The 13,948-nt window shown below is 37.5% G+C and overlaps 1 protein-coding gene across 1 annotated transcript; it reads left to right on the forward strand.

The window, feature by feature from the left end:
* The first annotated feature begins 8,047 nt into the window (after window positions 1-8,047).
* atp5mc1 (ATP synthase membrane subunit c locus 1) lies at window positions 8,048-13,536 on the forward strand. Its single transcript, XM_042086894.1, has 5 exons — window positions 8,048-8,198; window positions 9,957-10,004; window positions 10,782-10,853; window positions 11,669-11,856; window positions 13,140-13,536. The coding sequence occupies exons 2-5, from the start codon at window positions 9,966-9,968 to the stop codon at window positions 13,252-13,254; spliced, it is 414 nt and encodes a 137-aa protein (XP_041942828.1). The 5' UTR covers window positions 8,048-8,198; window positions 9,957-9,965; the 3' UTR covers window positions 13,255-13,536.
* The last annotated feature ends 412 nt before the right edge of the window (window positions 13,537-13,948 follow it).

The raw sequence follows: 13,948 nt of genomic DNA on the forward strand, positions 1-13,948 counted from the left end.
TATATAACATCTAAAACTAACATTTTATAACTGGGAAATAATATGAACTTGAATTTAAGGTCAGAGCATTATTTCAGTTAGTCCTTGTCCAATCCTTTCTTCACCAGCCTAGGCCTACCTCACGTGGGCTCAGCCCGTAGCATATGTCTGAAGCTTTAATCAAGTAGTCTCTCAACTTCTCTTCTTCTTCAGTAGAAAAAACCTTTCTGTGGGTTGAATAGCCCACAGTTGGCAATGGTGGGTTGCCACCATGCAGCTCCTGCATTATTTTATTTTTTTTACAAATCTTTGGAGGGTGACATGACAGATGCCATAGGAACTGGCTGCATGTCTTATTGAGCTTCCTCTATCTACCTCGCTGGCTGCCAGACACAGCACCTCCCTAGACACTCCTCTAGCTGTACTTCTCCTGCGATTTCTCATTCTGTGGAAAGAAATGCAATAAATAGTTGTTGACGCTGTACTTAGTTAAAATGGCTAATTTTGTAGTCTAATTGAAGAGTTTGGTTACAAAACTATTTATCTCCATTTTTAAAAACATTAAAACGTTGTGTTATTTAATTGTGTATTTCAGGTCATATCATTATAGTGGATGGAATCCACTATCTTGAAATCTCCTGGCTTCTTCTTATTACAGTGCATGAAAATGCACTGTACTGTTCTTCCTAGGCTTCTTATTCTTCCGCTAACGCATTTACTGTAATGCAGCTTCAACCGTTTAACGTAGAAACTTCATTCAAACTATGTTACGTAGGTCTTACTTAGGACATGGGGGCTTTGTATTTTTCATCTTTGTAACTGTTATACTTTTTAAACTATTGATTAAAAACTATTCAAAATTTCCCCATAGACTTAACATGGGCTGATGACAATAATAGAGCACTTAAGCAACTAGAAAACGCAATTCCAGGGAATTACCAGTGCATGAAAATGCAAAACATATGGTGTGAAATATATTGTTACAACAGATGATGTGCTAATTGGCAACCAACATGATGATGTTTAATATAGTTGGAATGACTGAACTAGGTAGATGAGGTTTAATATAGTTGGAATGACTGAACAGTTAAATAGGTGGATAGTTTAAAAGGTTAAATTATTTGCTAGGTAGACAAAGTTTAATATAGTTGGAATGACTGAACGGTTAAATAGGTGGATAGTGTAAAAGGTTACATTATTTGCTAGATAGATGAGGTTTAATATAGTTGGACTGACTGAACAGTCAAATAGGTGGATAGTTTAAAAGGTTAGCCTGAGAAACTGATAGGGTGCAGGTGGCCTGGCCACCTGGCCTAGGATTCTAATTGCTTAACGGCAGTCTTAATAGAGCCATATTGTATGCTTAAAGCCTGAGACAGAGTATGTAGTTTAAAAGTTAAATGTAGATGGTTTGTCTAGTTCAGTAGAAAGCAGTTGATACAGGTGCAATCAGTTGAACTGATTCTTTGACTGGGCCTAGATGAGCAGCTGGAAGATGATACAGGTGCAAATCAAGTTAATTAGTCCATTGTGATGTCATCAGCCCATGTTAAGTCTATGGGGAAATTTTGACTAGTTTTTAATTAATAGTTTAAAAAGTATAAAAGTTACAAAGCTGAAAAATACAAAGCCCACATGTCCTAAGTAAGACCTACGCAACATAGTTTGAATGAAGTTTCTACGTTAAACGGTTGAAGCTACATTAACTGCGTTAGAAGAAGACGAATAATAAGAACTAGAAATGCAACTAGAAAAGCATTTCCTGAAGGAAATACAGTGCATGAAAATGCAAAAATATGATGTAAAAAAATCATACAGAGTAAAAACAAACTATATTGGTTGCTAAGTAGATGAGGTTTAATATAGTTGGAATGACTGAACAGTTAAATAGGTGGATAGTTTAAATGGTTAAATTATTTAGGTAGATAGTTGACGATAACTGACAGTTGGAATGGCTCTAATGTTTGCTAGCAGTTATGCTAACTATGTTAACAAAGTTACTATGCTAACTAGCATGCTAACTATGCTAACCATGTTACTTAGCTAATCGTTTTTAGCAATTTTGCTAAAAATGCTAACTAGCATGCTAACATGCTAGCGCTAGCATGCTAACTATGCTAACCACGTTACTTAGCTGACTTAGCTAATCGTTTTTAGTAGTTTTGCTAAAAATGCTAATTAGCATGCTAACATGCTAGCATGCTAACTATGTTAACCATGTGACTTAGCTAACTTAGCTAATCATTTTTAGCAGTTTTGCTTAAAATGCTAACTAACATGCTAACATGCTAGCATGCTAACTATGCTAACCATGTGACTTAGCTAATCATTTTTAGCAGTTTTGCTTAAAATGCTAACTAGCATGCTAACATGCTAGCATGCTAACTATGCTAACCACGTGACTTAGCTGACTTAGCTAATCGTTTTTAGTAGTTTTGCTAAAAATGCTAATTAGCATGCTAACATGCTAGCATGCTAACTATGCTAACCATGTGACTTAGCTAACTTAGCTAATTGTTTTTAGCAGTTATGCTAACTATGCTAACTAACATGCTAACTATGCTAACCATGTGACTTAGCTAACTTAGCTAATCATTTTAAGCAGTTTTGCTAAAAAATGCTAACTAGCATGCTAACATGCTAGCATGCTAACTATGCTAACCATGTGACTTAGCTAACTTAGCTAATCATTTTAAGCAGTTTTGCTAAAAATGCTAACTAGCATGCTAACATGCTAGCATGCTAACTATGCTAACCATGTGACTTAGCTAACTAGCTACAGTGGGTAGGAGTCATAGTTGATGACAAGTAACAGTTACAATGGCTAAACAGTTAAAAAGTTCAGTAGTTTAAAGGGTTAAATTGTTTAACAGTAAAATATTATAGTGAGGACTTTTATTTTGAAACAGTTTTTGGCAGAGGAAGCAGTTGAACAGGATGTGTAGTCTTAATAGGGCCAGTTTGTATGCTTAAAGCCTGAGACTGGCAGTTGGTCCAGGTGGCCCGAACACCTGCCATAGGATTCTAATTGCTTAACGGCTCTATTGTGATGTCATCAGCCCATGTTAAGTCTATGGGGAAATTTTGACTAGTTTTTAATTAATAGTTTAAAAAGTATAAAAGTTACAAAGTTGAAAAATACAAAGCCCACATGTCCTAAGTAAGACCTACGTAACATAGTTTGAATGAAGTTTCTACGTTAAACGGTTTAAGCTGCATTAACTGCGTTAGAAGAAGAAGAATAAGAAGAAGAAAAAGCCTTGGAAGAACAGTACAGTGCATTTTCATGCACTGTAATTCCAAGGAATTACCAGTGCATGAAAATGCTAAAGTTGTGATGTAAAATATCATGTATAGTTAAAACAGATAATACAGAGATGGTTACTACGGTGATGCTAGGATAGACATGGTGGTTGCATAGCTTAATAAAAGTTGATAGTTTAAAAGTAGACTGTTTAAAAGCTGAATGTAGATAGTTTAAAAGTTGTTGATAGACAGTAGATAGTTTAAAAGTTGTTGATAGACAGCTAGTTTAATAGTTTAATGATAGTTTAAAAGTAGACCGTTTAAAAGTTGAAGGTAAATAGTTTAAAAGTTGTTGACAGACTGGAAGTTGAATGAATGTTGATATTCAAATAGTTTAATGGCTGTGTATAGGTAGATATTTGACGATAACTGAAAGTTGGAATGGCTCTAATGTTTGCTAGCAGTTATGCTAAGATTTTTAACGATGCTAACCAATGCTATTTAGCTAATGTTTTATAGCAATGCTAACCTGCTAACCATGTTACTTAGCTAACGTTTTATAGCAGTTTAATGAATGTTGATATTCAAATAGTTTAATGGTGATAACTGAAAGTTGGAATGGCTCTAATGTTTACTAGCAGTTATGCTAAGATTTTTAATTCTGCTAACCATGCTACTTAGCTAATGTTTTATAGCAGTGCTAGCAAAGCTAACATGCTAACCATGCTACTTAGTTAACTTAACTAACATTTTCTAGCAGTTTTGCTAAACATGCTAACTATGTTAACCATGTGACTTAGCTAACCAAGCTTATCATTTTAGTAGTTATGCTAACTATGCTAATTAGCATGCTAAGTATGTTAACCATGTTACTTAGCTAACTTAGCTAATCATTTTTAGCAGTTATGCTAACTATCATGCTAACTATGCTAACCACGTTACTTAGCTAACCGAGCTAATCATTTTTAGCAGTTTTGCTAAAAATGCTAACTAGCATGTTAACTATGCTAACCATGTTACTTTAGCTAACCTAGCTAATCATTTTTAGCAGTTTTGTTAAAAATGCTAACTAGCATGCTAACTATGCTAACCATGTGACTTAGCTAACCTAGCTAATCATTTTTAGCAGTTTTGTTAAAAATGTTAACAATGTTAGCAATGCTAACATCCTAACTTTGCTAACCATGCTAACTAGCTACAGTGGGTAGGAGTCATAGTTGATGACAAGTTAAAAGTTGTTGATAGACAGCTAGTGAATGTATATAGTTTAAAAGATTAAAAATTGAATGTAGATAGTTTAAAAGTTGTTGATAGACAGCTAGTTTAATAGATAGATAGTTTAATGATAGTTTAAAAGTAGACCGTTTAAAAGTTGAATGTAAAAAGTTCAGTAGTTTAATGGGTTACATTGTTTAACAGTGGATTATTGTAGTGAGGACTTTTATTTTGAAACAGTTTTGGCCAGAGGAAACAGTTGAATAGGATGTGTAGTCTTAATTGACCCAGATTGTATGCTTAAAGCCTGAGGCTGCAGGTGGCCTGAACACCTGCCATAGGATTCTAATTGCTTAACGGCCGTATTATGATGTCACAATCGGCAATGTTAAGTCTATGGGGATTTTTAAAAAGTTTTTCTTTTAATAGTTTAAAAAGTATAAAAGTGTCAAAGTTGAAAAGTCACACCAACCCGATCTGTTTGAAGACCTACGTTACAAAGTTTGAATGAAGTTTCTAAGTTAAACTGTTCAAGAGAAATTGCGTACGGAAAAAGTGGTAAGCGGAATAATAATAATAAGAAGTTGCCTAGGAAGAACAGTACAGTGCATTTTCATGCACTGTAATAAGAAGAAGTTGCCTAGGAAGAACAGTACAGTGCATTTGCATGCACTGTAATAATAATAATAAGAAGAAGAAGCCTAGGAAGAACAGTACAGTGCATTTTCATGCACTGTAATTAGAATCCTAGGCCAGGTGTTCCGGCCACCTGCATCAACTGTCAGTTTCTCAGGCTTTAAGCATGCAGTCTCATTCTCTTAATAAGACTACACATCTTGTTCAACTGTTTCCTCTGTCCACAACATAATTTAACCATTTAAACTATCCACCTATTTAACTGTTCAGTCATTCCAACTATAATAAACCTCATCTAGGCCTACCTCGCAAATAATTTAACCTTTTAAAGGTGCGATTTGTAGGACTGTTACCGAACGTTCTGTAGGCCAAAATCAAAACACTGGTGAACGTTCTCAAGACTACCAGACGCGAGCTTCTCCCGGGTTGCCAGATGTAATGAAGACTTAGCTAACGTTAGTTGACCTGCAGCTGCTTTAATGTTTCTCCAACCATGACCCAGCTACACATTACGGAAACAGTGAAAACAAAAAATACCTCTCTAACCAACGTAACATATTTAGCTGAAGTTAGCGATGCAGATGAAGTTTAGCCTAGGCTACCTGTTGTGGAGAAATATGGCCAGCTCTGAGTCAGACTTGATATTCTTCGTTTGACGAAGACGTCACCATCTCAGGAAGCTCCTCCGATGTCCACTTAATTTGTTTCTTGTTTTAATTTTGGAAATTTGCCTGCCTGTCGTTGGCGTTCATGACTACAACTGACAGCTGTTGACAGTTGGCCTTTGCTAATTTGGCAACCCAAATAGGAGGACGCGCTAGCCCATTATTAATACGCTATTCTAGAATTAATCGTTCAAAACATAAACGACAATTCCAAGAGATTCCGCCCCGTAACTCTTTTTTTTTCCATGGGTTTTACGGGTTAGAGTAATGTTGTCAAATAAGCCATTGCTTCAATTCATCGTGTTTCCTTACTCTCTGACAACATATGGTGATCATTTTTGGAATGGTTACAGTTTATTTTCCATTATTTCCTACATATTGGACCTTTAAACTATCCACCTATTTAACTGTTCAGTCATTCCAACTATATTAAACCTCATCTACCTAGTTCAGTCATTCCAACTATATTAAACCTCATCTACCTAGAAAATAATTTAACCATTTAAACTATCCACCTATTTAACTGTCCAGTCATTCCAAATATATTAAACCTCATCTACCTAGCAAATAATTAAACCTTTTAAACGATCCACCTATTTAACTGTTCAGTCATTCCAACTATATTAAACCTCATCTACCTAGTTCAGTCATTCCAACTATATTAAACATCATCTACCTAGCAAATAATTTAACCTTTTAAACTATCCACCTATTTAACTGTTCAGTCATTCCAACTATATTAAACCTCATCTACCTAGTTCAGTCATTCCAACTATATTAAACCTCATCATGTTGGTTGCCAATTAGCACATCATCTGTTTTAACAATATATTTCACACCATATGTTTTGCATTTTCATGCACTGGTAATTCCCTGAAATTGCGTTTTCTAGTTATTATTATAACCTTTTCTTTTTACCTTTTCAAGAATTAATGCGACTAACCGCTTAACGTACAGACATGTTGAAATAACCGTTCTGAAGGTTTGGAGTGGGGCAAGAGAGTTATTATTTCAGATTTTTTATAAAGTTTATACTTTTTGAGAAATAGGGGATTAAAAATGTTAAAAAGCTCAATTTTTAAGTGATTTAATGTTTTAAATGTTTTTTTGTTTTTATGTTTTTTCAGGAATTTCCCCACCAACTTTAGCAGCTTTCCATCCACTATTGTAATTCCTTTGGCATTACATTCTACTTGAATTTTGATATGCTAAATCAATAAATGAAGTTCAATAAATCCCCTTTACCTTTTCTACAGAGTACAGTGTAGATCCTACACTACAAAAACTTCTTATCTAACACAATCTAACCAAGTGTTATTAATCTTATATCAAGATAAAAAAAAACTAGTTGGTATTGTTTTCAGTATAAAGAGACTTACCTAGAGCTTTCTCATGAAATCATTTGACTTAATTTAAGAACAGTTTGACTTATTTTAAGACATCTCATCCTGAAAACAAGCAAATTTGTCTGCCAGTGCGTTAAGCAAATTTGTCTGCCAGTATGTTAACATAAGTCAAGGTCTTCTTAAATGAAGTCAAAATGATCTAACGGGAGAGCACTAGTCTTTTCTTTTCATACTAAAAACAATACCAAATAGATTCTTTGATCTTAGAATAGAAGATTATTAACACTTGGTTAGATTTCATTTTTTGCAGTGTCTATCTTCTTGTGAACTGCAGATTGGAAATGGAAGGCTATTGCTACATTTTTTCAAATGTCCAAGGCCTTTAAATTTGGAGTGGAATGACTAGAATGTGGAAGGCATTATTAAAGAATTTACAAGTCTAATTATTTTTCTTATGAATGGGTGAAATAGAATACTTTATGCATGAAATAATAAATTCCGATCAGTTAGTTTTGTATGTGTACTTAAGTAGGAGTGTGTTTGTCTGTAGCTGCAATCCCAAAAGTAGGCTAATTTATGATTCATAGGGAACTCTGTGACATTCATAAACTGTGTATAAGAGGTTTGCAAATTGCTTAACTGAAAAGTAGTCCAAACAACTTTCATTGCTCTGAGTCAGGTCCAGTGTTCCCTGTGTCCAGATTGTGTCAAATTGTAACTTTACTATGAAAGAGTTACAATTGTAACTTCTGCTTCCTCAAGGAAACCAATAAGCGCGGAGGACACTGTCGCACACGGAAGATTTCGTGGGCTTCCCGGTAATATTGTCCAATACCAATGCACCATACAACTACATCCCGCTTGTAAAATAAAGTAGACCAATGAAACATGTTATAGTTCACAGTATCGTCCTGTGATCGGTTATCCGTTTCGACATTGCTGAGCGCAACACCAATTGGAACATGAGGGTGTTTTGACTCATCCAATAGACATTGAGGACGTGCTTTCTTTGCTTATAAATGACAAGGTGACAGCCTGTAAGGTACATTCATTGACTGCAGCTGCTAAATTGAGCCTTCTGTCCCTGGGTCTGTTTGTACTGTACTAATAGGTAGGTTGTGTTTGATATTTTTAGTTGAGTAATGTTTGAATCCATATAGCATGCATGGGATATAAGCCAGCAATCTGGTTAATGTGTCTCTTGATTAACGTTACTGAGAGATGTGGACGGTCATTCAATGACTGCTCAAGCTAACTTTGTATAGCTAGCCTGTTAGAAGTCACTTTGAAATGAATGAATTAGCGTTAGCTTACACTTTAGCTTACTAACAACGCATTATGGACAGACAACTCGAAGTTTTCATGTTTGTGTCTGTGGGGTTACGTGTCATACACCTAATGTTAATAAGCTAATATTATCCCCAATAGGCTATTTGCCATGTAACGTTACCTAAGGTTAGCTGTGATTAGCGCACTCTGAGCAACATTTCTGCAAAATGTCTGACTTGGGTCCAAATTTGGGCCTGACGAACCAAAGTACTGCTAACAGTCACGTTGTTAACGTTCCAGTATTAATTCGGTAAACTAGGAGACGCTACTCAACAGTAATTTTCAGATAAACCTACACTGGGTTGGGACGTTACAATCTGCACTAACGTTAACGTTATGGTTATCCAGTATTCGTGACCTTCACGTTGTGGGACTTGGTCAGCGTTAGCAGTCTGGAGTACACGTTAGCAAGCCAACTATCATGCTAACAGAGGTTAGCTAACGTTAGAGAGCAAATAAGGTGAGTGGCACTGCAACCTTGTGCCTAGTTAACATTGGTCCAAATTCCCAATATTAATTTTCTGCATACTACACTAAAAGATAATACGTTACTCTGCAAAACTGGCTACGCAGAGGGACAAGTTGGTGACGTTAACGTAGCGTAACTTGCTTCACCTGTTCAGAAGGTTGTACAAATGGCGTCGTATTGACTTGCGAGTTAAAATGATTAAAATATGTGTTAACATTCAGGTAAAAGCATTAAGGAACGTTACATGAAACAGCGATGCTGTCTTTGTGGATGTCAATCTTTTTCCAGATGCTATGTCTGTGAATGGTTGAACTAACATTTACGCTGCCGCTTGTGATGAGGATGATCGACTGCACAATTGGATTAGCTTGCTGTCAGTGAAATGCGCCTAACGTTAATAGTTTACTCTGAATTAGTCGGCTTGGCAATCAAAGCGGTCAGATTTGAAGGTGGACCGTGCCTTTACGGTTTTACTAAATGTCACGGGGTAGGGTGTAGTGCAACAGACGTGATTGTCCACTGCTGTAGCCGTGACATTCAACCAGAAGTGGATGCCACTTATCTCTCCATACTGAGGTTGGCGCGTTAATATAGTGTCTTGGCTGACGTTACCCCATTCACTGGAAGTGCAAAAATGCTTTTTTTGTACATGGCCTCCCTGAGGACCTTTTGAGGTACAGTTTTTGGTCTGCAGCTCACGTTAGCTTTAGTTTGCCATCTTGCTTTCCTGATTAATCTGATGCCGCTTTTTTGTAATCTGAACCTTGTATGGCCTAATCAAATGCTACATTGTGTACACCAGATGTAGTCTATCTGCCTATCTTGACTGTTTGCCATGCATTCAAGATAGTGTATGGTCATGCAGTGCATTACAGTTATTCTTTAACAATATGTACACTGATTGCGTAAATAGCATTCATAGTTCTACTATCCAGACATCTTTAATGTAGTCTAAATGCTACAGTCATTTAACTGATCAAATAAATATCTTGACTTTCTAAAACTGTTATTGGTACAAATTACAGGAGGATTGTTCTTTTAACCTCTTAATCCTTCTGTCTCCCCTCACAGACATCCACCATGTACGCCTGTGCTAAGTTTGTCACCTCACCTGCTGTGGTATGTATTCACCCTGGCAGACAAATGTTTCAGAGTTCAGGGGTTGAATAGCAACAGTACTGCTCAATCCTCCAACTCTCCAGCTGGGAGCATCTTTTGAAAAATAGATGGTGGCAACAGAATGCCTTTAAATGGTCAAGGGTGTGTACAAGGGTGTATAGATCTGTGTTTCTGAAGATCAGAGAGTACTGTCGGTAAAAAAAAAAAAAAAAATGGTTCTACCTGACTCGTTGCTGCAGCCAGTCTGCTACAGTGCTACACTCTGGAGGCATTTTTGAAAATAGATAGATACTTTATTGATCCCACAAATTATACCACCAGAGTGTAGCACTGTAGCTGCCTGGCTGCTCTAGCCCTCAAGAAACAGATTTATATAACAATACCTGCAATCCTGTTCTAGTGGAAATGTGTAGTCCATATAACTTTAATGTTGCATCAGCTTTGGGTTCACTCCCACATTCAGTTTCAGTATATCTGAAAACGATGTCATATGACATCTGGGTCACTAATGTTAAGAATGTAAGGAATTTACAGCAATATATTTTTAATGGTTCAGGATGGGACATACAGAATTCAACTTGGTTTAGGCTGTGGATATAACTTTCCTATGAATAGAATGGTAGTTTTCAAACATAAGTTGAAAATGCCATTAAAACAGCTTGACTTATCAAAGGTATTATTCACTGATTTTAAGTTGGAGGAGTTTTAATGGCTGAAAAAGTATGAGTGTGTGACTGATTTGATCTGATGTAATGTTGACATGTTCTCCCTTTGCAGCTGCGCGGTGGGTCCAGAGTGTTGGCCCGGCCTGTGTCCATCTTCAGCAGACCTGAGGCAAGAAGCGAGCAGGTGAGTGTCCCATTATAACTATTGGAACTGCACCCTCTGCAGCCAGTACCATGACCTCAGGTTTTTGCGTCAAGTGTTGACGCAAAGCTAAAAATGTCTTTCTTAATCATTCTGGGTATACAAATGTGTTCTATATGCTTTCATAGACCTCTGAAGTTCGCCTACAAAAAAGCGACCATCTTTGCCCTACGGGAAAATAACATGGGAATTTGGAATTCTCACCTGTTAAACTCTCGTGGGGACTTCTTCAATTGGATACTGTGATCTACGGTACGTGAAGGCGGCACACTTTGATTTTTACTACCCCAGAGCAAACTTGCGATGCAACTTGCCATTAAGTTAGCAAGTTGGCTCTGGGGTAGCCAAAATCAAAGTGTGTTGCCTTTACATACTGGAGATTACAGTATCCAGTCGAAGGCAGAGGACAAAAGTGTGTACAGCAAAACATCAGCATTTTAGACTTTTCCGTCCCCGCTAGAGTTTAACAGGAGCGATAATTCAAAATCCCCATGTTATTTTCCCATAGGAAAAATCGCCAGATACTGGATCTCAAAGATGGCAGATTTTTTGTAGGCGAACTTCAGAGGTCTTTTGTGTCAGGATGGGTGATTGTCCACTTTTGCCTGAGATGGCTTCTGGCGCATGTATATGATGGAAGGTGAAAAATATTGAGCCCATTGTCAGCTGAGGCTACTTTTGACCTTGGGTTGTAGGAGAATCTTGTTATTCACTATTAGAAAATGACGTGGAATGCACAGCATTGGGCTCTGGAGTGACTGACGTGTCTCTGTCTGTCTATCTGTCTGTGTCTACAGCAGGCACTGTTGCCAATGAGTGACTCCTCCATGGTGAGCGTGGCACGCAGCTTCCAGACCAGTGCTGTGTCCAGAGACATCGACACAGCCGCCAAGTTCATTGGTGCCGGAGCAGCCACCGTGGGAGTGGCCGGGTCAGGGGCTGGTATTGGAACAGTGTTCGGCAGCCTCATCATTGGCTATGCCAGGTATGAAGGTTTAAGGTTGCAGTGCTACCCTGAGGAATATAAGAACCTTAATCTATGTGCTGTAATCTAGCCAATGTCAAATATACATACGGACTGTATCAGTTCAAGACAATATTTGATATATATGTATTTATCGACAGGCATGATTCTCTTGGTCTCCCGTTATTGTAATCAGTGCATTACATTGATAATCTTTGCCTAGAGCATGGAATGCCTCTCAAAACATTGAAAAACATTACAGGTTTGAACTATAGAATGACATCGCGAATGCAGCATAAAACCTAAACTACATGAACCTCAACGTTAGCAGTTTCGCGTTACTTAGTTTCTCAGTTGCTAGTTATCAAATTCAAGGGCTGTAATATGCCTTAGTCAAGTTAAGGGATTGTCTGGAATATGCAAAATATACTGGTTCCCTGGGACTAGTGGCTTAGACTTTACTGCTGATGTTCTCACCGTTTGTTTGCCTGTCTTTCACATCAAGTAGGCTGCATCTTAATAACAACACTGTTACGTTAGCTCCTCATACTGGTGCTAAAGCTGTTACACCGATGCGTTACAATGAACTTTCTTCTCTGAACGACCTGTTTCAAATGAAAAGCCCCTCACCCCTTACTACATTGGCATAAGGCCTCTTCAGTCATGAACTAATAAACACATTTCAGACCTACATGATCAAGCATATGATCTATAAACGGATACACTGCCTTAATTAAATAACCTATTATGGGGTCATTTACAATAAATATCCTTGATTAGGCTATGCGGAGTTGTGAAAGGGAAATGGGCTGTTTGTTGTAGTAGTAGGCCTGCGGTATGGAGTTACTGTATGTCACCATTTGGATTTGCAACAGATGGATTCACAAATTACATTTTGCAGGATACTTGATATACAGGCTAAATGCAAATATGACCGCATGATTATTAAAAAAAAAATAGACAAATAAAACAGACAAATGAAAGTACTAATATTCTTTCAATTTTGCTTCCTTTAAATGTTATGTCATTCTTAGTTTTTGAAACTGGTGCATTGGCATGTTTAACTGTTGGCTTTAAACATTTCAAAAAAAGTTAGTGTAGAGCCCTGCACTTTCTTTCAATGCCCATCCTGTAATCGGTATCGTCAGACCCTGATTTCAGTGATGGGCCCAGCTAATATTATGAAGTATGTTATTTGTGACGTTCCATGCACTTAGTATTCAGATGACACTTGCTCATGGTATTTGTGTGTGTTTATGGTTATGATTCACTGATCATTGGACTTTTTGTTTTTCTACTTACAGAAACCCCTCCTTGAAACAGCAGCTCTTCTCTTATGCCATTTTGGGTTTCGCTCTCTCTGAGGCTATGGGTCTCTTCTGTCTCATGGTGGCTTTCCTCATTCTGTTCGCCATGTAACTGGGCACTTGTTCTTCTGCAGCTTCCATCACCATCCCCCTTTTTTTTTTTTTTTTTGTCCCCACATCATGTCCCCCCCCCCCCCCCCCTCCCAGGGATCGGAACTCTTCTTATGACGTGCAGCTGACGTCACTGTGGCAACGCCATTCCATCAGATCTACTAAAGTCCTACCTTTTTATGTTCCTTAATATTTTTATTTTTTTCTTCTTTTTTTCAAAGATTTTATGTAAGATCTCACTCTGGTTTGGACAGTGTCTGAATAAATGATTGGGATAAATTGACTGTCTGTATGAACCTCTTTACATCAGTAAGTGCCTTTTTGGGATGACATTAGGGGACCACCCCAGTTTTCGTAGTACATGACCTAGACAGGGTTAAGAAAGAAGTTAACTGTCAAAAGAAATTCCTCCCGTCTTCATTATTCGCCTTATTCACGTGGCGGCCATGTAAAAAAAGGAGGCTATGGGGTACACTGGCTATCATTAATGCATTCTCGCCACCTACTGGTGAATGCATAGTACACAACAATGAAATGGTTTGTGTACCCCATAGCCTCGAATTATGCATGGTCCGAGGCTCTAATTATGTGGTATCTGGGCAACATAATGACAACTGTTGTATATGATGATTTTTGTTGCTATTTCTAGGTCATTTTTGTATGTTTAAAACTAAACATCCTACACATAGCCCCTT

This window comes from Alosa sapidissima, chromosome 3 (genome assembly GCF_018492685.1).
Source record: "Alosa sapidissima isolate fAloSap1 chromosome 3, fAloSap1.pri, whole genome shotgun sequence".
Taxonomy (NCBI): domain Eukaryota; kingdom Metazoa; phylum Chordata; class Actinopteri; order Clupeiformes; family Clupeidae; genus Alosa; species Alosa sapidissima.